Genomic DNA, 25382 nt, shown 5'->3' on the forward strand with positions numbered 1-25382 from the left:
GTGGCGCAGCCCCTGCCCGATTGCTGCCAGAGGCAGGGACGGACACGGGGCCCTGAGCGGGACACAGGCAGCTGGCACTGCAGCCGCCTCCGGTGTCCTGCCCGCGGGTGGCTGTCACCTGGCCCTCGCGGTCCCATCCCAGTGTGACACTTGCATTCCTGGCCGTGAGGGCAGGTTACTCACCAACTCGGGTTAATGGCCAACCCCGGGGCAGCTCCCGCGGGAGGTGGAAGTTCAGCCCCGCAGGGGCTGCGCGGAGTCCTCGGGGGGGGGGGGAGGTGGGACCCTGCCCCACAAGGTGCGTGGCAGCAGCGGGGGGTGGCAGCGGCATGAATGGGGGCCGCCGCCGAGCGACTGGTGCCGGGAGCCCCGCTCTCGCGGCCCGCTCCCCACCGAAGATGTGCTCCCGGGTGCTGAGCTGCTGCTTGGGCCTGCAGGTGAGGGGGGACTGCAGCAAGCGGCCGGAGAGACGGGATGATGGCAGAGGGCTGGGACCCCCGCGGGCGGCGGGACGAGGATCCTGCCGCACCAAGATCGCTGGGGGATCTGCTCCTGGCGTGCCGGGAGGAGAGGGGACAGCCGGGCGGGCCGGGCGCCCACGCAGGGTGCTGCGGCACGGGGTGTCGCGGCCACCCATCCTCTTCCCCACGCAGCACCTCGCCGTGCAGGCCTCCCTGCTCTGTGCCTTCCACCTGCTCCTGCTGCCTGCCCTGCCCGAGGGGCAGCCCCGCGCCCCGGCCGCCGGCGAGCTGCTGGCACGCAGCCTCTTCGCCTGCGGCGTCTCCGCGCTGCTGCAGACCTCCCTGGGGAGCCGGTGAGGAAACGGGGAGGGGGGGACGCAGCCCTCGCGCGCAGGGTGATGCCGGGGCAGGGCATGGCTCTGTGCAGCCGAGGCTGGGGGAGACGTGGGACGCACATCTTGGGATGTGCTGTGGCACGTTTGGGACAGGGGCTTCCAGCCTCCTCCCGCTCCCATCCCTCACTCCTCCGGCACCCAGCATCTGGGGAGGCCCCCAAAGCCCCTCTTCCCTCCCCGACGTGCCCTTGCCGTCCCCTTCCCCAGGCTGCCGCTGGTTCAAATCCCATCGTTCGAGTACCTGGTCCCCGCCGTGGTGCTGAGCTCCCACCTGTCCCGCGCGGACAGGAACGGTGAGTGCAGCCCCGGGGCCTTCTCCCCACACCTTGTAGGGCCGTGTCTGTGCCCAGGGCACCGCAGTGACAACGTGCCACCAGCCGGGCAAGCACCCTGGGCTACTCCCCCCTAATTACATCCACAACCTGTTTGGGGGCCACAAACGCAAGATTGGGGGCCCGGAGCCACCTTCCCTGGGTACGGGTTTGCAGGGATAGGGATGCTGTGCCGGCCCTTCCCCAGCCAGCAGCTGCCGTGCTGCGCGCTCTTGGGCCTGGTGCTCTGCAAGCTTCGTGCCGGGCGGGCTCCCAGCGCCCACGCACCTCGCATCCCTCCTCGATTCCCTTCCAGGCACGGCTGTGGCCATCGCGTGCCCTGCCCCGCACTGCGCCGTCACAGGGAGCCAGGCCGCCTCGCTGCGAGAGGTGGGTGCTGCCGGGAACCCATCCTGCTCCCCCTGCACCCCAGTTCCTGCCGGTCCCCCCAGCCCCTTTCCCAGCCCTGCCACGGGGTTGCTGTGAATAGGGGGGCAAAGCTGCACGTGGGTTCCCCTACACTGGGAGTAAGCGGGGCTGGAGCACAGGGAACGTGTGCTCTTACTGGGGTGACTGGGAGGGACTGGGGGTGCTCTCCACGTATCCTGCCCCACGGGTCTCGTCCTTTCCCCCGCAGGTCTCCGGAGCCGTGGTGGTGTCCGGGCTGACCCAGCTGGCTCTGGGGATGTCGGGCGTGTGTGGCTGGGCGGCGCGGCGCTGCGGGCCCATGGTGCTGGCCCCCAGCCTCTCCATCATCGGGCTGTCCGCCTACAAGGAGGCCGCCTTCCTCTGCTCCGCAAGCTGGGGGGTAGCACTGCTGTACGTCAGCCCGGGGGCCGCCGCGGGAACGGGACGTCCCCGTGGTGCAAGGCACGCGTTCGGGGCCCCGTCTCCGTGGCACTGCGTCGTGACCTGTGCTCCTTTTCCTAGGCTCATGCTCCTCACCGTCACCTTCTCCCAGCACCTGGGGTCCTGCCGCCTGCCCTTCTGCGCCCGGCCCCGTGCCCCGGGGGGCTCCGTGGAGCCGGCCGTCCCCACCCTGCGCACGCTCTCGGTACCGCCGCTTGCAGCCCTGCTCCTCTCTCTGTGCGCAGGCTCCTTTCTGATCCCATAAGGGTTGGGCGGGACCCAGCGGCCCCGGAGCAGAACGGGGTGCAGGGGGCAAAGGCAGGGAGTGGGAAGCCCTGGTGCAGCTTTTGGGGTCTTGTGCTGGAGCAGCAGAGCCTGGGATGCTTCCTGCGGGGGGGCGAGGGGGGATGTGGCACAGCTCCTTGGGGGCCCCCTGCTCAGCCTCTCCTTGCGGCCTTGCAGGTCCTGCTCCCCTTCGCTGCCGTCTGCATCGTCTGTGCCATCCTCCAGCACCTCCGTGTCCCCTGGGACTCGCTGGACGCGGCCGCGGCACGCTTTCCCTGGGCCAACAGCACCTTTCACCCCCCTTGGCTCCAGCTGCCCTATTCAGGTGGGACGGCAGCCGGGCCGGGTGAGGCCGTAGCACCTCGGCAATGTCACCTGTCCCCTCTCCTCTGCCGCAGGCGAGTGGCCGCTGCTCACCCCACGGGCGCTGGCGGTGGGCATCGCCATGGCCGTCGGCTGCAGCGTGAACTCGGTGGGCTGCTACGTGCTCTGCGGGAGGCTGCTGCGGGCCCCCCGGCCGCCCCAACACGCCTGCAACCGGGGGCTGTGCGCCGAGGGGCTGGGCAGCCTCCTGGCCGGGCTGCTGGGCGCCGCGGGGGGCACGGCCGCCAGCATCGCCAACACCTGCGCCGGCGGCCTCACGCAGGTAGGGATAGGGGGGCAACAGAGAAGGGGATGGAGGGGGGCTGTCGCTGCCGCACCCCCGTCCGACCCCCACGATGGAAGGGGAGGCGTGTGGCAGGGTGGTGCTCCCCCATCCTCACCCTCCCTCCTCGGCGCCAGGACGGCTCTCGCCTCTCGGTGCAGGTCAGTGCGCTGGCGTGCGTGGCGCTGGGCATGTCGCCGAGGCTGGCGGGGCTCCTCACCCGCATCCCGCTGGCGGTGCACGGTACGTGTCCCCTCCTCTCACTGCCCTACGGAGCACCAGGGTGTTCCCACGTCCCAATCCTGCCCGACCCTTGCCCCGCGCAGGTGGGGTGCTCTGCGTCACCTATGCTGTGGCCGTGGGCACGGGGATCTCCTACTTCCAGCACGCCGACATCGACTCCGGGAGGAACGTCTTCATCGTCGGCTTCACCATGTTCATGGCCCTGCTGGTGCCGCGGTGGCTCGGCGCGGCTCCGGCGCACTTGGCCACAGGTATTGGGGGGATTCCCCAGGGATGGCAAAGCCTCAGCCCCGGGGGATGGCAGCCACACATCCCCAGGGCTCTGTGACCTCTCCTGTCCCTTCCCTGCTGCTGGGATGGGATGTCCCGGGTCATTCTGGCCGTGTCCCTCCAGGCTGGGTGCCCCTGGACCTCCTCTTCCTCTCCCTGCTCACGGTTCCTGTCTTTTTAACTGGCTTCTTGTCCTTCTTCCTGGAGAACACGGTCTCAGGTGAGGGGATACTCTGGGTGCCGCAGCGTGCCCCCCTGATACCCCCTCCGGGGGCCGGTCCCCGGGTGCCCCCCCCGCCTCCGAGCACTGCCAGGATGGGGATGGGCAGGGAGGGTGCAGCGGGGAAGGGCTCCCATCGCCCTGCTTGCAGGAACCCCGGAGGAGCGAGGGCTGCCGCAGAAAGCCGGGGCTGGTGACGGAGAGAGGGGCGAAGCCAGCCCCGTGTACGCGCTGCCCGCCGGGCTGAGCAGGCTGCTGCCCTCCTGCAAAGCCTTCCCCTGCTGCTTCCTCTGCCCGGGGCGCGAGGAGGAGGAGGAAGAGGAGAAGGAGGAGGAAGATGGAGAGGACGGCTGCCGTGCGGCCGAGGAGGGGGTTGTTGCCACAGGGGAAGGGACATGGCTGCTCCTGAAGCCCGGCACCGGGGAGGCGCAGGACAGAGAGCCAAGCCAGGCGGAGACGCTCGCATGGCACACGGGGGCCTGACCCGGGGGTGGGGGGGGGGACACACCTCGTGGGGGGACCTGAGCCGTCCCTCCAAGGCAGCTCGAAAGCCTCTCCACTCAATTTCTGAAGCCTCAGGAGAGACCTGCACTTTCACACTCCCGTCACGGACCTCATCTCCCTGCTTTGTGAGGGAGCTATAAAAACCTTCAACCAACTTTGCCCTGGGGGTTTCCTTTCCAGCCAGGGATCCGTCTATCACCCCGTGGCTGCTGTCACCCTACGGATGCTGCTGGGGAAGGGCTCGGTGCTTTGGGCAGCCCCAAAGGGGCCATGGGGCCCAGCCTCTGCCTTCCTGCTAGCACCTTGTAAGGCCGGGGCGAGGCATTGCCCCTTGTGTACCCGTGCCAGGGCGCTGGGATCTGGTGGGGGGGTCGGGGGGGGGCACAGGGTTTTGCTGCTCGTCTCCCACACCACCCAGCCTGCTCCCGAATTTGGCCATGCAGCCAAGAGCACGGTATCCACCGCCTGGCTCTGCTGTGCGAGGGACGGAGCCCCCCCCCTCCATGCACCCGGAGCCCAGCCGCCCGCACCAAGCCATTCCTTAGCAGCAGCAGCGCGAGCCAAAGCACGGTTGCTCTCCACAGCTCTTTGCACAGCGTTGGGGGGGTGCTGCCGGAGGGGGACGAGCTGCCACAGGCCCCTCTCCTCTCCCACGGCCACGCATCCGGGCCCTGACCGTCCTGGGGAAGCGGCGAGCCGTGCCCGTTTTCCCGTGCCGGTGACAAGCGTGGCACTATGCGTCCCGGCGTGCACCAGCTGCTCGCAGCGCGGAAGAGAGCAGCATGCTGGGAGCCGTAGTCTGCCCCTCGCCTCCGGCCCGGCCTCGCTCGGCTCTGCAAAGCCGTCTCCCCACGGCTCTGGGCTTCCTGCTCCTCTTCTCCTCGGGTAACGGCACCCGCGGAGCCCCGGTGCTGCCCGGTGCCCCAAAACCCCCCAGGGCACCCGCTCCCCCCAGGCAGAGCCAGGGTGCTGCGAGCTGCAGGGGTGCTTGTGCTGAGCTGGGCTGGGAGCTGCCTGCACCCCGCTCCCCGAAACGCCTGTCCCAGCAGAGCTGCGTGTCCCCGGGCTGCGGGGAAGGGGGCTGGCATCGTGGAGGGGGCGGCAGGGACCGAGGGTCCCTGCGAGGCCACCCCGCGGAGTGGGCTGGGGGTGAGGCAGAGACCTGTTTGATCTCTTGCAGATGGAGGGCTCCGAGGAGCTGGAGAGCAGGCTCCTGACCCAGCCCTGGGCTTCTGTTTGCTTTGGCGAGTCCGCTTTGATTGCCAAAGCTTGCTTCGGGGATACTGGCTACGTCCTGCTGCTCTCCGACCTCAGCAGCGTCTGGTACGAGAGTGCCGACGCGGAGGCCGTGGGGCAAAGGTCCAAGGTGAGTGTCTGGGAAGGCCAGGGACCTCCTTTCCTCCTCACGCCAGCTGACAGCTCAGCACAAACTGCTCGCTGCCACAACGGCCCTCGTGTCCTGCAGGTCTGAGGTGCACACACCCGGGGCAGGCCCTGTGCGGCTGCCCCCCAGCACTGCCCCCCTGCCCAGCCCAGCACCCTCCTCCTTGCAGAACGGCCGGGCTGTTGTGCGTGCCCTGCACGCTCGTTTCGCTTGTGGGCTGGATGGGAGGCAGCTTTCCCGACTCCAGCAGGAGGTCAAAACAAGGCTGCCTCGGCTCCCAGCCAGCCTGTGGCACGTGGTGGCGTGTGGGGGAGTTGTGTGAGCGGGGACCACCACACCCTGCCCACCACCCAGACCTCGGGCTTTTCCAGGGTTCAGCTCTCCAGGGCCCCACTGAACACCTCGCCTTGCCTTTCCCCAGGAGCTGAACAAGCGGCTGACTGCCCACGTCTCCTCCTTCCTGCACCGCTTGGCCAACCTCATGTCCCCCTTGCTGGCTGGGCAGCCCGACTCCGCCACCTCCTTCTCCTGCCAGCGCACCGCCGGCGGGCTCAGCCTGCGGGTGAAGAGCGAGCTCTCGGGCCTGCCCTTCTACTGGGACTTCCACTGCTGCCCCGCGCCCGTGGAGATGGTGAGATGACCCGCGGGGGCTTTGGGAAAGTGCCCGGTGCCAGCTCCGCTTGCTGGTGCCCCAGCAGGAGAGCCGGGCCCCCCTAGGCGCACCCCACCGGGCTGCAGCCCAGGGTGACCGGGACCGAGCCTGCAGACCCGGGACCCACCCCCGGGAGGGCTCCCGGCCCCCAGAGGCCATCCCCGGGAGGGCTCCGGGCCCCCCGGGGCCGTGCGCCCTGCGCGCACCAGAGGGCGCCCGGCACCCACCGTAACGCGCCGGGCCCCGGCCCCGCGGCCAAAACCAGGGCTCCGCTGGGCTCCCGGGGCGGGGGACGTGGGCAGGGGGCGGCTGTGGGGTCTGGGCGGAGGTGGGCTGCAATGGGGGACTGCAGCCTGCCTGAGCCCCAGCGGGGGACCCCATTCTGCTTTTGGTCTCCCCTCCTTGGGGGGGGGGGGTTCCCCTCTCCCTCCAGCTGCAGTGTGACATCTTGAGTCCTGGTTTTTCACCCAGCGTTGCCTGTTTCCTATGTAGGAACGTGGCTCGGGGTGCACAGAGCTGTGGGGAGGGCCTGCTGAGGGCTAGGGGACATGCAGGGGGGGCTTTCTGCCTCCTGCTGCATCCCAAGGGGTATGCGGAGCATTGCCGCTGCACCCTGTCCCCACTGCGCTCTTCCCCTGCTGCAGCCCCCAGCCGTGAAGCTGGGGATGGAGGGCCATGGGGCTGGGATGGAGGGACGTGTCCCGCAGCCTCCTGCCTCCCTTCTCACGCCTTTGGACCCCCCCCCTAGGTGTGCCGCCACCTCGTGCGGCCCCTGATTCGGATGAGCCTGGCGCTGCAGTACCAGGTGCAGGAGCTGAGCTTCCTGCTGCGTCAGAAGGATGCTGAGATCGAGGACTACAGGGAGAGCGGGGCCGCTCTGAGCAGAGGTGAGGAGGGACGCCCGGGCCAAGCGAGGAGTGAGCAGCGAGCTGGCATGCTCTGCTCCCCCTGGCTATCGCCCAGCCGGGCTTGTGTTTCATCTCCAGCCGCTCCGGCAGCAAGACGGTAGCCAGGAGGCTGGGGAGCAGCCCCTGGGGAGAGCGCGGGGAGGAGCGGCCCTTGACCGGTAGCCGGAGGACTTGGGGAGTCGCCAAGGGGCTCTCCGCTTTGCTGAGAGCACCTGGCTGCTCCCCAGGAGCCTGCGCTGATGCCAGCGGGGGCTGGCCCTGGAGCCGAGTCAGGCTCCTTCCCGCAGGCAGCAGCTCCTGGAGAGCAACCAGAGGCTCCCGGCTCCGCGCTGCTGGAAGCACAGCTGTGCGCGTGGGCCCCCGTCCAGCGCGCAGCCCCCTGCGGCCAGCGGGGATGGGCAGGCAGAAGCCCCCCTCCTGTAGGACGTGGGTCGGGTCCTGCCACCCCCCCCCAGGTGCCCCCCATCCCCGAGGGTGGCCGGGTGCACTGGAGCTGCCCCAGCGATGCTGGTGGGCAGGTGGCCTCTCTTGTCTCTGTTGTCCCTTTGCTGAGCAAAGCTGGCCGGGTGCTTCTCCAGACAGCACCTTTGCAGTGACGGGGTAAAACTGGCGCTCTGAATGAGGAAGAGCGAGGTATAACAGTGGTTTGGCCCTGTCCTGCTCCAGAAGCTGGGAGAAGGCACCAAAATATGATCGCCACCTCCTGCCAGGGCAGAAACCAGCCCCTGGGGATGCAGGGCTGCTACGGAGGAGCAGCTTGAAGGGAGTCCCCGTGGGCAGGGGGAGGTGGAGGTGGGCTGGGAGGTCTGGCCAGCCCTGCCCGGGCTGATGCCCCCTCTCTCCCTTGCAGACCGCCTGCGGACAGAGCCCTTCCAGGAGAAGGCATTTCTGCAGACCTTCATGGCCGGGGTAAGGAGCGGTGGCCGTCCTCTGGCCGAGGCGTCGTGGGGAGCCGGCACCAGCAGCCCCAACGCGTGCTGTGCTGGGCTGGATGGGGAGCACTGGGGGGTGGCTGGACTCGGCTGGAGAGGGGCGATGCTCGCTGGTCTTGCACAGCCAGCTACCTGCAGAGTTTCTAAAAATTAGGGACGGTCCCACTCTTACACGAGAGGCACTGCATCCAGCACAGGCAACTTTCGCTTCCCCCTGGTTATGATGGATAGAGATGAATTCATTGCTGGACTGAAACTCGGAGGTTGCCTAGGGACCGATGATCACGACCAGATTACATTCACCCTGGGCAAAGAAAGGACATTCCTAAACAGTAATTTATATCCTTCGTGCTTTGAAAGGGCTAATTTCCCAAAGCAGGGGGAAATTATGAGTGAAATCAGCTAGGAGGAAACATTTAGATAGAAAAATGTGAATGAAAATTGTGAGCTCTTTCAGAAGAATCTCAGAAGCCACAAAAAGCCACAATTCCACAATCAAGAAAGAGGGCAGCGCTGGCCGAAAGCCCGTTCTGGTTCAGCGGCGAAGTGAAGGTAGCAATTAGAAATAAAAGAGCAGTTTATAACAAATGGGAGAGCGGGAGTAGATAGCAATCAATATAAATTAGAAATTATGAAGTGTAGAAAATGGATAACAGAAGCTAAAGACATCGGGGAAAAATCACGGCGAGGGACAGGAGGAAAGGGTTTTATTTAGTGCATTAGGAGAAAACCCCAAAGTCCGGGGAAGGGATAAGCCTATTAGTAGCTGGAGGTGGTGAGATGATGGATACTGAAGCAGACATGGTAGAAGTGCTCGGTAAATGTTCCCGTGCCGGCGCTGGGAGGATGCGGGCGGCCGTGCCGGCATCGGGGGATGATGAAGCGTGTCTTTGTCCTTGGGATGGACGAACGACATCTGCTAAAGATGAAATTGGGCTCGAAGCTCGGAGCCCTCCAGGAGCTGGGAGGGTGCTGGGCACGGGAGGGGGCGCGTGGTGGTGCTGGGGGGCTCGTCTCAGGGAACGCAGAGCTCCCGCGGAAGAGGAGATTAATGATCTAATTAGCTCCGCGAAACGGGCAGGCGTTTCAGGGCCACCGCGCGATTTTGTGCTCGATTTGCAAGCTGCAAAAAGGAGCAGCTAAGAGGGGCTGGAGGGGCAGGGGTCCCTCTGAGCAGGGCGCTGGGAAGGCTGCCACCGACTCCCGTGCCTGGGTCTTAAAAAAGACGCCGGGCAACGAGCGCGGAGTCGCAGGAATGAGCTGAGGGCTGGAGAGAGAGCCCGGCACTGGGGGACTTGGAAGTGAAGAGCTTCGTCGAGCTTATCAGCAGGAAAATTGAGAGGCGCCCTGATTGCGGTACATGAGGGTCTTTACAAGGAGAAAACGCTGGTTAGCGAAGGGCTCCCTTTAATCTGGCAAAGAGCAGCAGGAGGCGAGCCAGGCGCTGCGAGCTGGAGCCAGGCAATTTCCAGCGAGGACGCAGGCACATGGTTTTGCTTCCGAGGGCGATTAGCGACTGGGACGCGCTCCCAAGGGCAGCGGTTGCGTCTCCATCTCTTGATGTCTCCAAAAGCGGGCCGGGAGCCCGCTGGGAAGAAAACCAAGATGCTGGGCTCGGTATTGGGGTGCGTGTGGTTAGACGCCAGCGGCCAGGAGGTCAGACGGAGAGCTCTGCTCGTCCTCCCAGCCCTCCCCTCCCTGCCGCGCAAGCTGCAGATGTTCGACGACGGGAGCCGTGAGTGGCGGGGCGCAGGGCTGGCGGGATGCAGGATCGGGCTCTGCTGCTTCGCTCGCAGCTCGGGAAGGCTCCGCTTCCCAGACTGAGGTCGCATCCCCACCGTGGAGAGGAAAGGCCCTGCGCCGGGGGCCCTCCCGCTCGCCTTCCACATGCCCTTTCACGGGGCCTGCCATCGCCCTCCCGTCCAGGGAGTTTTAACCGATCGCGGGGAGTTTTCCAGCAAAGCCCTGGGAATATTTATATGTTTAGGAAACGACGCTTTCACACACGCAGTTTTTTGGCAAGGGTTCACTTCTGAGCAGCTGCCTGGGCTCAGGCAGTGCTGGAGGGAGAGCGGCGGCCGTGTGCGAGGCGAGGCAAAGCCGGCAGCTTTTATTGGCAAGCCCGGGGACTCGTGCGGGAGGGGAAGAGCAGGCAGCCGGAGAGGGCTCAGCGCCTCCCAGCAGCACAGGGCCCGGCAGGTCCGGGCCAATTTGTCCCTGGATATCCCTGTGAGCTGCAGATCCCTCGGGGCAGCACAGGATGCCCAGGAGTAGCACGGGTTCCCCAGCACGTCTCCAGGCTCCAGCATTCGGTCGTGCAGGATTTAGCAGGGGAATTTTCCTCCCGTAGGAGTTCTGGGACCCAGGCGATGCCCGTCTGTGGTCCAGCTCGGAGAGGGGTCAGCGGCAGGGGCTCTGCCACCACCGTGTGCAGGGCAGGACAGGGACAGGTACATCGGGGACTGTGTCCGTGGTGACGAGGGTTGTGTCGGCTGCTTTGGCCCGGCCGCGCGGCAGATCGAAACCTCTGGGATAAACTCGCAGATACGATCAGTTCAAATATAGCCCCCTCGCCCCAGGATGCTTCACCCTGTGTATTTTTATCTCCCGTGGCCGGTGCGCGCTGGGGTGGATGCTCCGCACCTCCGGCCGCCCCGTGCACTCGGCTTGCAGCGCAGGGCCCCGGCAAACAGGACGTGGAAGGTTCACGGGTCGGCCTGGCCCGGCGAGGAGGAGGATGTGCCATCAAAACAAGCAACGCTGGAGAGGAAGACAAACAAACACCGGCTTCCAGCGTGGCCGAGGGCGAGCGGGAGCCCCGGGCTGGGGCTGGCGGGGCGGCGGGGCTGACGTCAGGGAGCGCGGGGGTCAGCGCCCCGTCTCATTGTTCCCTCCCGGGACCGGGGTGTGCCGGGTGCCCATCCCCATCCCGCAGGGGATGGGGGCGCAGGGGCAGGTGGGAGGCAGCCGGGGCGGGTGGGTGCCCACCGGGGCCACCGGTTCCCTCCTGCCCGGTGCCGCCGGGTGCAGCCCGGCACCTGCCTGCGCTCTGCCTGCCCGCACCGCGCTGCCTCTCCCTTTTAACGGGAGCTAAAAATAAGCCCGGGGAGAGGAGCAGCCGCCGTCTGCCCGCGGGTGACGGCAGCGGTGGGCCGCGCGGTGGGCAGGGCGGGGACGGCATCCATCCCGCAAACCCACGCTGGCCCCGTGCGGTGGGGCGGCGGAGGAGGAAGCGGCCTTTTGGCTCCTTCCGATGAGGACTGGTTTTAATTAGCGCAAGGTAGCTGCGGCTCTGCAGCTGCCACCGGGCTGGAGCGAGGCCGGCGGCATGGGCACGATGTGGGGCACGGGGCCGGGGCTCGCACGCGTGGTGCAGGGCACGGGGTTCTGCATGGGACTGGGAAGGGGTTGGTGGCCACAGCTCTGCGTTAGTAGGGACCAGCACTGCAAAAGCCACGCAGGCTGGGCTCGGAGCAGAGCTGGGAGCATGGGGCTGGCTCTTGGGATGCTTGGATGAGCGAGCAAGCCGACACGTGCAGCCAAGCCTCGGCATGGCGCTCATCGTTGTGCAAAAGCGCGAGTGTGCATGCCGGCACCGACGCGTGCACGGGGCAGAGCGCAGCATCCCATTTCCCAGTGCAGGGACCGGGGTCAGCGCAGCGCACCCATCCCCAGGCGGCGGGCAGAGCGGCATTTTGGGGCGAGTGCGGGTGCCCAGTGCTGCCTGGGGGCCGTCCGCTGCGTGGGCACCGGGCCCTCCCCACGTGTTTGCCGCGGAGGCACGTGGCGGGCGGCGGTGCGGCTTTATTTATTTATTTGCTTAGGCATAACCAGGTGAGGGGGGCCGCGGCCAGGGCGCGCTTTCTGGGCTGCCGCCGGCAACCACAGCCCGCTTACACAAGCAGTGAGTCAGTGGAGCTGCACGCTGCTAAAACCAGACTGGTAACGGGCGCCCCGGGGCAGCAGGCTGCCCGAAATAGAGCCCAGACCGTGGGCAAGGAGCAAACCCTCCCGCAGCGGGGCTGGGGCCGGGCCGATTGCTCCATCTGCCCGTCTGGCCCCGGGGTTGGGCATCACCTGGTGGCTTGTTTGGGGGTGGAGGGTCAGGCCAGCAGCGCTGTGGCCACCCTCCGTGGGGCACGGCGTGGGCCTTGGATGTGCAGCAGTGTGGCGCGGGCAGGAACCCCCCCTTTGCATTACGGGGTCTTCCCCATCTGCTCTGCACCGTGTTATGGCACGCTGTGAAGTGCCGTACGATGCTCTGCCGTGCCGTCCCCTGCCTCGCCGTGCAACGCGATGCCACTGCGTGCCGCCGTGCCGTGCCGTGTGTCACCGCAAACAGGCAGAGGGGTGCCACGGGCAGGCTGGCAGCGGGGCCCAAAGCCCCTCCGGTGCGGCAGTGGCCCCAGCCCCTGCGTGGGCACCGACCGCGCGGGGGATGATTGATCTCGTGTCAGCGAGCGGTGGTTTGAGCCCGTGCCAGGCCTCAGCTCAAACGGCGGCATTGAAGGGGGGGAGAGCCCCTTCCCCCTCCGGAAAGCGGAGCGACTGCAGCGCCTTGTGAGGGGTGAGCCCCCCGCCCCGGCAGCCCCCAGCCCCGCTGCCACGTGCTGGGGGCAGCTCCTGGCCCCGCACCCCAGCCTCGCCGGGCTGAGCTCGCCACGGCTGCATTAGGGGCAGAGGAGGGAAAAGAAGGGGGTTGCTGGCAGGGAGACGCCGCGCGGGCATCGCCCGCTCCTCTGCTCTGTGCCAGCTGGAGCTCGGTCGTGGCAGCGCCGTTCCCAGCCCTGCAGCTCGGGATGTGGCAGCAAAGGACCGTGTGGGGAGGAGAACAAGGTGGACTTTGACGGGGCTCTAAAGGAACTGCTCTGTGTCAGCGAGGCACGTGGCAGCTCCTCCATCGCCGGCGATGGGGTCTGGGCCGGGGCGGTCCCGTCCCCGCTGGCCACGATGGGCAGGGGCAGGGCAGAGGAGCGGTGCTGGTGCCGCCTGCCCCCCAGCTGCGCCCAACACGGGCTGCCAGATTTCGCACCCGGGTGCTTGCCAGGCCCCTGCCATCCTCACGCCCTCGCGACATACCTGCGTGGGCCTGGGCCCGTCCCCAGCCCCCCCACCCCCTGCAGCTGCAGCCCTTCCCCTCTCGCGTTCACAAACAGCTTTTTTTTTTTCAAAAATTTTTTTTTGGCATTTCGGGAGCTGCTCCGATGCCCCCATGCCCTGTGCTGGTGGTGCCAGCCAGGCTCCCTCCAGCAGCAGCCGGGGCCGTTGTGCACCTAGGGGCACATCCTGCCCCCAAGGGCGCACGCCCCGGCAAAGCCGTAGCATTCCTGAGGCTGCCTGCTCCCTCTCGGCTCGGACCTTTGTGTACTATTTATCTGTATGAGGAAACAGGGCCATTCATGTATTTCTCTGCCTATTTATACCTCTCCCTTTCCGTATTTAGTGTGTGCGCAGGCAGAGGGGGCAGCGTGCGCCGGGGCGACTGATGTTCTTGGCTCCAGCGCTGGCTGGAATTTCGTCCTGGAATGTCTCCTGAACCGCTCTGAAAACACGAATAAATCTCTGTGTGTTGTGTGTATGTGTGTACACAAATATATAGACAACTTATAGACACCGGGCCCTATGGGGCGTTTGTGAGCTTTGCTATTTAAAGGCACGAGGAGTTATAGGGCTCTCGGCGAGCCCAACACCTCTGTATCAAAGGGATGCGGGGCGTTTTGCTAGCGGCCAGGTATTTGGGAGATATATGGCCCTTGCCCTGCCCTCTCCGGGGAGCTGGAGCTGCCTTGCTAGCAGCACACCCGAGGTAGCACACCCGTTGCTCTGATCGCAGCCCGGGGCTGTGTTTCATGGAGGTGTCCGTCCCATGATTTCCCGGTGGCAGCCCCAGAGGGCCGGCTCCAGTTCCCCCAGTACCCCAGTGGGGTGCCCGGGGTGCAGCCGGGTGAGTTACGGCACGGATTTGGGCTCTTTGGAAGCACTGCGTGGTGCGGGGCCCCTGGAGGGGCCGGGGTTGCCCCCTGAGCATCACCTGGTGCTCGCGGCTGTCTGGGAAAGATGAGGATGAGCAAAGGGGAAAATAGGCAGCGGGTGCTCGTCTGGGCATCTCCTTGGGAAGCGCCGGAGCAGCTGGTGCTCACGGGTGCCTGGGGGGGTGACGAGAAGCAGGAAAGGAGAAAATAGCAACCGGGTGCCAAAACCGGGTACCAAACACGATGCGCACAGCCCGTGAGGGCATCTCCTTGGAAAGCGCCGGCAGCTGCCTTGCTGGGGGTGCTGGATGAGGCCAAAAGCCGCAACCCGGAGGGCTTCCCACGCTGGGGGTGACAACGGGAAGGGTGCAGAGGCTGGCGCAGGCTGGTGGGGCAGGATCAGGCCCTGTGCAGCACGGCAAAGCCTGGCAATGCTGGGGGTGGCAGGGAGCGGGAGCGCTATTTGGCCCCGCTCCGGCTAACGCCAGCTTCTTGCGTCCTGGGTGCTGAAAAAAGGGATATTTTGGGCTCAGAATGCCCACGTTTGGTCTCCAGCCAAAGGAGATGTGTTTGTGGGTGGGGGAAATTTGAGCAAATTCCTGCCGTGAGCTCTGCACGTGTGTGCGCGCGTGCGGGTGTGCGTAGAGGGGAAATACAGTTTTCCTTTTTAAAAAAGCACCACTTATTTTTATACAGAACTCCAGAAGGGCTGAACGTGGAAACTTGGCCTGTCAGCAGCTGTCACAGGGGAGCGGGTCCCTGCCTGAGTTTGGGGGGAAACCACAGCTGGGTGTTAATGGGACTGTTAATGAATTAATGTTGGCTGCCGTGTGCGGGGGGGGGGGGAGCGCGGAGCCCTTCCCAGCACACGTGCTTCAGCCCGGTGCAGCTCCACGCTCGGCACGGCTGTGCTTTTCCAGAAAGCCCCGGCTCTGGGAGCCATGTGCTGGGGCAGGTGGGACTCTCCCCGTGTGTCTTGGCTCTTCCAGTGCTCCGGGTCGTGGAGAAGCTTGGGGACGTGGCCCCGTGGGGAGGAGAGGACCCCAAAGCGCGCAGCCGGTGTGGCTCTGTTACCGTTCGGCTGCGGGGCTCGGCTGTGTTTGGTGGTGTTGGCAATGCCTAAACCAAATCTGTAGGTCAATCTGAAGGAAAACCAGGGGAAAGTGAAATTGCAGCTGGTTTATTTCTGGGCCGGGAAGCGGGTGCTGCGCCATCGGTGCGGTACCTGCAGCGAAGCCGGCCGCTGCCCGGCGCTGCTCCCTGCAGCCCTCCAGGGGTTTTTCCTCCCGCTTATCTCCCCCAAAATGCAGAGGAGCACCCCCAGGGAGGTAAGAGCCCAGCTGTGGGGCTCAGAGATGTGTTTGCACAGCTTGCACACCCGGTCTGGTGGGGATGGCTCAGGAGGTGGAGCCCATGCAGGGACACCCACCCGACACTGGCACGGCAGGGAGGAGTAGCGCCGTAACCGGGGTGAACTGGAAATGGGGAGAAAGCAGAGCCTTGGGGGAGAGAGAGCAAATTCCTCTCCATGAAGCTCTCCACTCTCTTCCATGGACATCTCCATTCTTCGCCATGAATGTCTCCAGCTACGTCTTTTGACTTCAGGCTCTGCGGGGGAGCAGTCAGCCGTGGGCACCTCCTGGGGGTTCACCCTCTGGCACCAGGCAGCCGTCAGGAGCGTGAGCCAAGAGGAAGCGTGGCCATGCTGAGGGAGGGATGGCAATGACGAAGAAGGGCTGGCCATGCTGAGAAAGGGATGACCACCCTGAGGAAAGGCTGGCCGTGCTGAGGGAGGGATGACCATGCTGAAGTAGGGGTGACCGTGCCCGTGTACAGACGCAGACGCCCAAGGGGCAGCGGGGTGGACAGGACTGCCACCTGAGGATGCTGGTGTGGATGGAGCCTCGGATTAAGATCTGTGCTGGGAGGAAGGCTGGAAGAGCCCCAGCTCTTGGGAGCTCTGCTTGCTGCAACATCTACAGCTTGGTGCCAGACCTGGCCCACGGGATGGGGACCTGGGCCCTGCTCTCAGCCCAGGCTGGGCTCTGCCTGCCCCCCCGGGCATGCAGGAGGGCCCCCGGAGGTGCCCAGAGCCCAGTTTGGAGGGGCTCTGAGGCTCCCCTGTGCCTGGCCACGGGCTCCCAGGGCCCGGCTCAGCCTCTGCGGGGCCCAGAGCCTTCCCGGCCCCATCCCAGACAGACGGATATCCCAAAACCCACTGGCCACAGAGCCTGCCCCAGGGGCCCCCGCTTTCGGTCCCTCTGTCTGAATGGGGTGGTGTGCGTGTGCCCAGACTGTCCCCTTCTGTGACTGTACAGTACACATGGCTAAATATACGTCTGTGCAGATACAGGAGCTCAGAGGGGCTGAGGGATGCTCCCTTTCTATACCTCTTTTCATGGGGAGAGCTAATGAGATTCATGTCATTAAAGGGCTGATGTTTTGTGGGATGGGAGCCTTTTAAACGGGATGTGTCCTGGCTTAGTCATGGCAAATATTTACCAAAAAAAAAAAAAAAAAGGAAAGAAAAAAAAAAAAAGGGACTTGCCATATAAAATTAGAGTTCTGAAAATAGTATTCAGAGCAAGTGAGAGAGAGGAACCTAAAACAGAAAATACAGCCCAGTCTGTTCAGGAGTCAGGGGAAAAAGAGAGAGAGAAGGGGAAAAAAAAAAAAAAAAAAAGCCAGAGATAAAACGAGAGAAACCTCGGCAGTAAAAACAGCATCTTGGTAAATAGACTATTAAAAAAATTCTGACCTGCTTTATGGCTTTCTTGGCTGCCGTTCAGCTGTGCTGCCCTGGCCGGCACGGAGGGAAGGTAGCAGGAGCCGGCGTCTGTGTGGATGCTCAGAGCCCTGGGACGCGGGGCGTTAAATTTAGCCACATAATGATGGCCCTGAGGAGGCAGCCTTTTGTAGCCACGCTGTAATTACCGCCTGGCTTATAAATTTTATTTTTCTTATTATGTTTCCTCCTCCTCCGCTGGGGAAGGGGTGTGTGTGTGGGGGGGGGGCTCCCACACCCCCATGGAGCTGTCTGGGGAGCGAGGGGTACGGCCGCGGGGACGGAGAGGGTCCCTGTGCCCTGTCCTGCTCCCCGTGCTGGTAAGGGGCTCACCCTGCACTTGGGATTGGGGTGAGATAACCCCATGCTGGTAGGGTCCCCCGTGACTGTCCCGGCCTCCCCGAGCCTCAGCACGGGCAGTGGGGAAGGTGGAAAGGGCGAAGGCTGGCCCCGTCCCCCTCCTCCTCCTCCAGCCGCCGCACGGGGATGGGGGCAGAGGGGACGGCCGCCGTGGGAGCCGGTGCAAGTGGGGTGGGGGGGGGCAGCTTCAGGCCGGGCAAGAACGTGCCAGAGAAGGTCTGTCCCCCGTCTTGTTTTCCCAAAACAAAGGAAGCAGCCTTGCATTGCTGGAAGTCGCGTGCTCGGGCTGTGCTGCCTTGTTATCATCCGATAACCCGGCGACCCAGGAGCTGCCCCGCTCCTCACCCGCCGGGCTCGCGCTACGGGATGCGAACAGCTTCCGCATTAGCTGCCCTTCGCGGGGGGACGTTTTCCGCTCTCCGGGCGGGGGGGGGCAGCAAGGGGGGGGTGCCGTGATGGCCCCGGATGCCCCGGGCTCGCCCTGTTATAGCCCCGGCACCGCCGTCAGCACAGGTGAAGGCGGAGGGCAGCGGCGGTGAAAGGGCAGAAGAGGCACAGGGGTGGCAGGTGCCTCTTGCTTTGCCCTGCGCAGCTTCCCCGCTGCCCCTGTCAACCCCGCGAGGTTGGGATCAGGCTCCGTCCCGTCTCCTCGGGGTGTATTTTTTGGGGGGGGGCTGGTGTCGTGAGGAGAGGGCTGGCTGGAGGCACTCAGAGCCCCGCGGCCAAGCCGTGCTGCTGGGCAGGGCGTGGGGCTGGGGTCCCTGAGGACCGCCGTGGTGCTTCTGGGGAGGGGAGCCTTGCAAAGCACCGAAGAGCTGGGAGCAGCGCCTGCTTTCCCTGCCAGCTCTGCCTTTTCTCCCAGATTTATGAGCTGGGGCCAAGGCACCGTGGGGACCTGGGTGGTCGGGGTGACATGTGGGACTGCAGCGGTCCCGCCAAGCCGTGCCCAGGGGAACCACCTCATCCCAAAGCAGCCCCTTTCTCCTTCCCTGTCCTATAAGGGCTCTGTTCAGCGCCGGGGTGACCCTAGGCAACCTCCATCCCTCGCTCAAGCGCCCGTTTCAGGGCAGGTGGGACAATACTAAATCAGCTCCTTTGAAGCCTCCCGGCCCGCAGCCCCACGGACGTGCTGCTCTCCGTCCCTCCCTCATCAGCTGTGGGCACGCCGGGGCCAGGGATTCAGCACCGAGGTGGTCGCGGGAGCCCTTGGGGCTGCGCCGGTGGCTTGGGAGCCCGGGTGGGGAGACAAAGCGCCCTTTGAGCCCCGGGAAGAGGTGTGTGCACGGAGGTTAGTGCCCTCGGCCCCGGAGGAAAAGAGCAGAGCAGAGCTGAGCGGGGCTGGCAGCGTCCATCCCCGCCGAGGACCGGCCCCGCACGCGTGCCGCTGCCCGCTCGGGCGTGCGCCCGCGTGCGCAGGAGGCTCACGCCTTTCCGTCTCGGTGTGTTTGTGTACGTCACGCGTGCGTCTTACTCATCGGGGTGTTTTTCTTTCCTTGTTCTCGGGTCTTTCCCCCCGCCCCCGTGATGGATCTGTAATTCTTACGGCTTTTTTGCTCCTTTTTTTTTTTTTTATTTTTGATCGCCAATTTTGGACGTCGCGGGCTCCTTTGGAAAATAAGCTGTATTTTTAGTGCTCGTCTGCGAGGCCGCCGATCCCGCCTGCCCTGCTCGTCGCTTACTCACTATTTGTTTAAACTTTGGTTCTCCCCCGCTGCTGCGTCCCTTCGCCCTGCCATCGGGCGCGGGGGCAGCCGGCGGCGCGCAGGAGCTGAGCGGCACGGCGGGAGCGCGCCGAGCTTGTAAACGGGCAAAAGGCAGCTCCAATCTGGCCTTTATTGAGGTCTGGGCTTGGGTAGCGCTGGAGCAGCCTGCCCTGTAATCAGCCAGCCACCAGAGCTGGCCAGCCTTGTAATAAAGCAGCTCTATATTTATTTGTTCTGTTTATACCCTGCTCTGTAATAAGTTGGGAGCCCTCCCCAACCCCCTTTTTTTTTCCTTCGGGAAGCTCCTCTGGGTCTCCAAAGGGATCAGCCACCCCGCTCTCAGCGGATGCTCTGGCCCCGCATCCTGCCCCGTGCCCACCGCCCTGTCCTCTCCCCATCACCCCAGTCCCGTCCCCTTCATCCCCACTCTCTCCCCGTGCCTCTTCCAGAGCCCCTCGTCGTCCCCCCGCCCCGTCCCTGCAGCCCCCCTGCCCTCCTCCCCCCGCTGCTGTTTCAACCCTGGGTCTTTTTAAAAATGCGTCCATTAAAGGGAGCTCAGTCGCCCTTTTGCCGGCGAGGCTGGAACACTGACAGCCTGTTCGCCCGCGTGTCTGTAATTAAACTCAATCTCTGGGTGAATACAACAATGTGACTGCACAGAATAATTCCTGGAGATCCTGACGCCGAGGAGGAGTGTGGCCTGTGAGCGGCCCATTCACGCCTGGATTTCTATAAATACTTTACTATGTGGCACTAAGAAAACTTCAAGCCCTCCCCCCCCCCCTTTTTTTTTTTTTATTAGTGCTACATAATATAGTAATTGTGCGACTAGAAGGTTCCTCCTGTGCCTGCCCGGGGTTCACAGGCCTGGGTGTGACCTCGTGCTGCACCAGCTGGGCGCAGGAGCCTGCTGCCGTGCCCAGGGACCGCTGCGTTGTGACCAGGGCTGCCACCGGGGCCACCGGCCTCGCCAGGGGGCTACAGGTGGCCCGTGGCACCCCCAGCCCGGATCTGGGGGCTTGGAGCCCAAAGGAGGCAGGCTGGTGACATTTGTGTCCTCATCCTGCTGCTGGGAAGCGGGTGCCCCGGGTGCCAGCGAGCCGCGGGGAGGTGGCCGATGCTCCCCGAGCTGCAGGAGCTCTGCATCCATCCATCCATGCAGCGTCCCCCCCGTGCAATGCAGCAGGACAGCGCCGCTGGCTCTGGGGACGCGCGGTGCATGTGGCAGAGACGCGGCAGATGGCGCCCTGCCATCGGCTAGCACAAGGCTGGTGGCCTGCAGAGCCTGCCCGCGTGGGGCTGCGGCGTGGCATCTGCGTCCCTGCGCTGCATCTCCGCATCCGTGTGCTGCATTGACATCCGTGCGCTGCATCTCCGCATCCGTGTGCTGCATTGACATCCGTGCGCTGCATCTCCGCATCCGTGTGCTGCATTGACATCCGTGCGCTGCATCTCTGCATCCGTGTGCTGCATTGACATCCGTGCGCTGCATCTCCGCATCCGTGCGCTGCATCGCCGCATCCGTGCGCTGCATCTCCGCGTGCGTGCGCTGCATCTGCAGCCACGTCCTTCATCTCTGCATCCGTGCGCTGCATCTCTGTGTCCCAGGCGCTGCAGCCCCTGCACCACGCTGCTGCTTCGCCCTAGCTGCAGCCTCCGTGGCGGGGATGCTCCCGGGCAGCAGGGCAGGTGCCAGCGCCGTGCCTCGCGGAGGCGCTTTGTCCCCGTCGGCAGCACGGACAGAGCCACTTTGCAGCTGCCATGCGGTAGAGATGTGGGGTGGAGCGACCGAGGAGCTTTCCCCCATCGCTGAGCATCAGCCCTTGTCCCCTGAGACACCGCCTGTCCCCTGTCGGTGTGGGTTTGGAGCAGGGACGTGCCTGGGGCCGGTTCCTGCCCGGGGCTTCCCGGCTGCACGAGGGCTCGAGGGCTCACAGGTCCCTCCGTGCTCAGCTGAATGGATCAGGGTCGACGAGCAGCGTTAAGTCCCAAATCTGGGGGTTCTGGGCCTGTTTTCTTCCTTAGGAAGGCTGCGAGGAGTTTTGATGGGACTTGCGGAGGGCTGGCTGCGGAGTCCAGCTCCCGGCCTCTGCTGGGGCAAGGGAGGAAGGAGCGGAGCCAGCTGGGTGCTGCCCGGTGCTGCGCAGGGAGCAAACATCAGCGGTGACAGCAGCCTGCCACGGCTCAGCTGCTCTCATGATTTATTGCTTAATCCTTGGCAAGGGTCGCTGTTTGCCTATTTATTTATGATCTTGCTGCAAAGCCTGTTGATATTTGGTGTTTTTGTATCGACCCCAGCTCTCGGAGTCATGGGGTTGTAGGAAAAGGTGAATCGGCTGTATAGGGTCGTAGGGTCTCACCTGGCTCACGGCAGCTTCCCACAGCAGGATGCTGATGGCAGCGGGGCTCTGCTAGCTGGGGAGGCCATAAATGCCAAGCAGAGACCCCGACAGCTCCTTGTGCTGTGGGCACACCTCTCGAGCTCTGCCCATCTGGGGTTGCACATGTGCTTTGCATTTGGTGCGGGTGCCCTTGGACTAAAACTAGAAGTTGCCTGCTCTAACTGGTGCCGTGCCATCTTCTTGTGCTGACAGTTCCCCTCGGGATGGGGCATCCCCGAAGGGACGTATGGGTTCCTGCATCCCTGGTGGCTCTCAGGCATCGATAACACTGTGGGCTGCTGTTTCTCCCAGGTATTTGGGTGATCCCCCCGCTGCAGAGCCGGATACAGCCCGGTTTCCCCACTCACAAGCTGCCCCCTCCGTGCTTTGGGGCTGCAGCGGGATGCCCCCGGAGCTGAACAGCCTGGTGTAGGGCAGAGCTGCACCGAGATAGCCTAGGGCGACCAGATCTGGGGTTGCTTCCCTTGCTATCAGCTGGATTTTGCCAGCTGCGTGCTGGGCTCGTGCCAAGGGCTGGCTGCAGGCGCTGCCACGCGCCTTGCCCCAGCAGATGCTGAGCGGCCCGAAGGAGGAGCAGCAGCATCCCCGTGGGGCGGGTGCCAGCAGCTCAGCGCGAGCAAAGCTCTCCAGGAATGAGCTTAAATTCCACCCCTAGCACCAGCCCTTGTCCACACACCCTCCTCGAGCCCCCCTTCCCCAGCGTTTCAACCCCAAAACCTTTGAGTGGTGCTGCTCTGGCCTGTCCTCCCCACCGTGGAGCCCGTTGCGCATCTCCCCTCCTGCAGACCACTTGGGTAGCTCGTCTTCACCCCGCTGGGGTCTCCCCAGAGCCTGTCCCCAATCCTCCTGCCCCCCACCCTTCAGCGAGGGTCGGGGGTGCCGGAGAGTCCTGGCAAGGGGCTCTGTCCCCGCGCCGCCCCGCAGCGAGGTCCCCGTGCCCTGGTGGCTCCCCGTGGTGCAGGTGGCCGTGCCCCACGGAGCCGTGCTCCAGCCGGAGCCACGGGGCCCTTCCCCTGGCTCCGGGCAGCGCCGGCCCGTCTGCACGGCTCCCGGGGCTGCTGCCCTCTCTGCCTCTCACCGGGGCGTGTTTACGGCTCGCAGGGAGCCAGCCTGCCCCAATTCCCCCCCGTGCCCTTCATTTCATACATCCACATATATCCATATGGCATTTGATAGAGGTTTTATGGGCATTTCCATACGTTTTACAGACACAGCCATTACAGAGCCAGGTTTCACCCGAGAAACCTCAGGGGAGCGGAGCACTGAATCGCCTTAGTCTTGGCCCCAGAACAAGGCTCTCTTCTCTCCCTCGCCGGGGCTGCCGCTATCAGCGCGGCACAGGGCTCGGGGACGGCAGAGTGCTGGCAGCACCCTGCCCCGAGAGCCGTGGTGCTGCCCACAGCCTCGTCCCTCCACCCTCTGGGCTCTGCCTCGTCCCACGCAGCCCGGGGACCGCCGTGCTGCCCAGTCCTCGCCCCCTGTCCAGCCGGAGGGTGGCAGCTTGGGGCTGGCTATGGCCAAAAACACGAAGCTGGGGCGTCCCCGCTTTGGGCTGCCGGGGGGGGACGGACTGGGGCGAGCGGCAGCAGGGGTGAGCCCTGGCTTGGCACCCCCTGCCCGGTGCCGCATGGCACGGGTAAACGTGGCAGCACCAGGCCCTGCTTTTGGGCCCCGATTCCCCCAGCTTCACGCCGCGCTGAGGAATTTTCCACTGCGTGGGTGAATCCCTCTTTGCGGGGCGATGCCCGCTGCCTCCGGCTGGTGCCGCGGGGACCTGCCCTCACCGCGCGGCCATCCCGGGCACAGCCATAGCATTGCCCAGCCCGGCTCTGCCTGGGAGCAGCGCCCTGCCTCTCCTATTAATAGCAGCTCCCCTCGCCCCTTCCCAAAGCCGCCGGGAGCCCAGGGTCCGTCCCACTCTGTTTTCTTGAGCAGGTCCCGAAAGCAGGAACCATTTGTGGCTTCCCCGGCCGGCGCGTCTCTGCTTGGCCTCCAGCGTGTGTTATTTTCTGTGCTGTTTACTGTTCTTCTGCGGGCTGTCAGGTTTCCGCACCGGGGGAAGGCTTGTAAATGGGGTGGGGGGGGGGGGGCGGCGAGTCCGCACGGAGGGGCTATGGGCGGGGGGGGGGTGGGGGCGAGGAGCACAGACATGGCCTTTATCGCAGCCTAGGGGATGTGTGGCTCATAAATCCGACCCAGGCAGATAGGGGATAAATCATCCCCGCTCGGGCATTGGTGGTTACCCATGGTTAGAAATTAACTTTGTGTTGGATGGGTCCCAGGCCGTGGGATGGGAAGGGGAGGCTGCTCCGGGCAGCGTGCCTCCCGCCCGGCCCCGGGGCCAGGCTGCAGCCGCCGAGCGGGTGCCCGGGGCCTGCCCCAAAAGGCAGGGCCGCTGGGGGCAATTAGAGCCCCGGCTGACGAAGCGAGAGGGATGCTGCGGCCGAACCCGTGCTGCAGGCACCCGCGCCAAGCTGCCCGGGCTCTGGGAGGCAGCAAAGCCCCCAGACCCCGTTCCCCATCCCCTCTCCGGCTGCAGCCCCAGCTCCCCCTTCTCCTGTCCCAAAGCTCCTGGTGGCTCCGCGAGCATCCCCAAATCCCCCCCGCAGGACCAGGACGTCCCGGGGGGCTTCGACAAGTGCGCCCACCTCTCGTCCTTCTGCTCAGACCCTTGGGGTCCCGCTGTGCCCACCGAGGGGGCCGAGCGGCAGGGCTGTGTGTGGGGACATCCCTCCCACCGCCGGGAGCAGCCAGCTCGGCTCAGCTCGGCGGGGCTCGCCCCTGGCCCGCTCCCTAATAGCTCCCCAGCTTTCCTTTCTAACGAGGCTCTAATTGGAAGCCGGTTGCGCTTCCCTTCCCCTCTCCTCAGAGCTCTCCAGTCCCAGCGCTGCAGGGCGATTAAGCTGAGGTTTTGGGTTTTTTTAATATGGCAGAATTATTTTGGAAGGGCCAGGATCGTTACATGACGGGCTTCTTGAAAAACCCCAGGCTTCGCCTTTCAGACGGGGCCTTTTCAAGTGGTTTTGCACAGTACACGTCTCTGGGCAGCGACCGTCTCGAACAGTTACTGTTAATTATAGATGCCTCTTTCCCGCTCGCCCATTACTCAAAGGATTTTTGTGTGTTTTAACAGTGTTTTACATCAGCCTGAATAAGACTCTATTCAGTATTTCCGAGAGCTGGAGCTCGGGCATCCCCTGCTGCATGTGCCGTGCTCTCCCCTCCCTCTACCTGCCCCCGGGGGCCGGGGACCAGGAGCCGCCGGGGGCTCGAGCAATCCCCACCCGGCTGCACCACGGGCACCCTGCCCTCGTCCCGGGCTCCTCGGGGTGTGCAGGGTCCTTCTCCCTGCTGCCCAGCCCCAGGCTGGGCCTTCCCCTCGTGTTACCCCAGGGATTTCTCCCCTGGGCCGTGCACCTTGTGCCCGGGGTTGCTCTCCGTGTCCTTTGTCGTGCTGTCACCTTCACTGCCCGGTTGTGCAATTGCAGCTCGTGGCACTCGGTGGTTTTTCAAAGGCTCCCGAACGGTGTATCATCACTGGGGGGTGGTGTTGCCTCCTGCTGACAAAGGTGGGTCCTAGGGGAGACCTGCGTGCGCCCCGTTTGTACCCTCGGGCTGCAAAGCCCACCGTATCTTCCAGCTGGCCTCCTGCGCTTGGCCCTACGCCTATCAGAAGAGCTTGCTTCTTCTCCTAGCCAAGCTGCTTCGTCCACCCCTGGGGGCAGACCTTGCCCCAGGTCCCTTCCCAGTCCCGGTGCCATCCCCCCGTGTGCTGAGCTGGGCGTGCGGGCCCCTTCCAGAGCTCTGGGGGGGGTTCACGAGATGCGAGTCCCCACCACAGCGCAGCGCTGTCCCTTCTCCACGTGCCATTTCTATCCCTACCCCTCATTTCTCAGCTCCCCGGCTTCCTCCCCAGGGGCTCGGAGCCCAGCCGTGGCTCTGCTTCCCAGCTGCACGCTGGGCAGGGGCAGCTCTGCTCCGGCACCCCGCTGGCCCCATAGCTGCTGGGGCCACCGAGCTGGCTCCTGCAGGCACCTCAATGCCTGGTGCCAAAGTCACCGTCGCAGGGAGGGCTCTGCCACCCGGCACAGCCCACTGAG

At 64.9% G+C, this 25382-nt stretch overlaps 2 protein-coding genes across 20 annotated transcripts in view; both read left to right on the forward strand.

Moving 5' to 3' along the window:
- Positions 1 to 56: 56 nt before the first annotated feature.
- On the forward strand, positions 57 to 4338 carry SLC23A3 (solute carrier family 23 member 3). 19 transcript variants are annotated; one of them, XM_083841186.1, is made up of 12 exons: positions 280 to 437; positions 654 to 814; positions 1064 to 1149; positions 1484 to 1557; positions 1805 to 1986; positions 2098 to 2221; positions 2479 to 2626; positions 2700 to 2947; positions 3085 to 3190; positions 3274 to 3441; positions 3585 to 3680; positions 3832 to 4338. In XM_083841186.1, the coding sequence occupies exons 1-12, from the start codon at positions 330 to 332 to the stop codon at positions 4161 to 4163; spliced, it is 1833 nt and encodes a 610-aa protein (XP_083697312.1). In that variant the 5' UTR covers positions 280 to 329; the 3' UTR covers positions 4164 to 4338. The 19 variants fall into 19 exon arrangements, with proteins under 19 accessions (XP_083697304.1, XP_083697307.1, XP_083697309.1 ...); XM_083841187.1 differs by having other exon boundaries at positions 310 to 437; positions 669 to 814; XM_083841181.1 differs by having other exon boundaries at positions 193 to 814.
- A 620-nt stretch (positions 4339 to 4958) lies between these two features.
- NHEJ1 (non-homologous end joining factor 1) overlaps positions 4959 to 25382 on the forward strand; it is a 37762-nt gene continuing 17338 nt past the window's right edge. Inside the window, exons 1-5 of the mRNA XM_083841224.1 lie at positions 4959 to 5069; positions 5365 to 5550; positions 5990 to 6199; positions 6969 to 7107; positions 7979 to 8037. Coding sequence (XP_083697350.1) covers positions 5365 to 5550; positions 5990 to 6199; positions 6969 to 7107; positions 7979 to 8037 — 594 coding nt within the window. The 5' untranslated portion in view covers positions 4959 to 5069. The remainder of the gene's footprint in view (positions 5070 to 5364; positions 5551 to 5989; positions 6200 to 6968; positions 7108 to 7978; positions 8038 to 25382) is intronic.

Source organism: Anser anser, assembly GCF_964211835.1.
Source record: "Anser anser genome assembly, chromosome: 6".
Lineage (NCBI taxonomy): Eukaryota > Metazoa > Chordata > Aves > Anseriformes > Anatidae > Anser > Anser anser.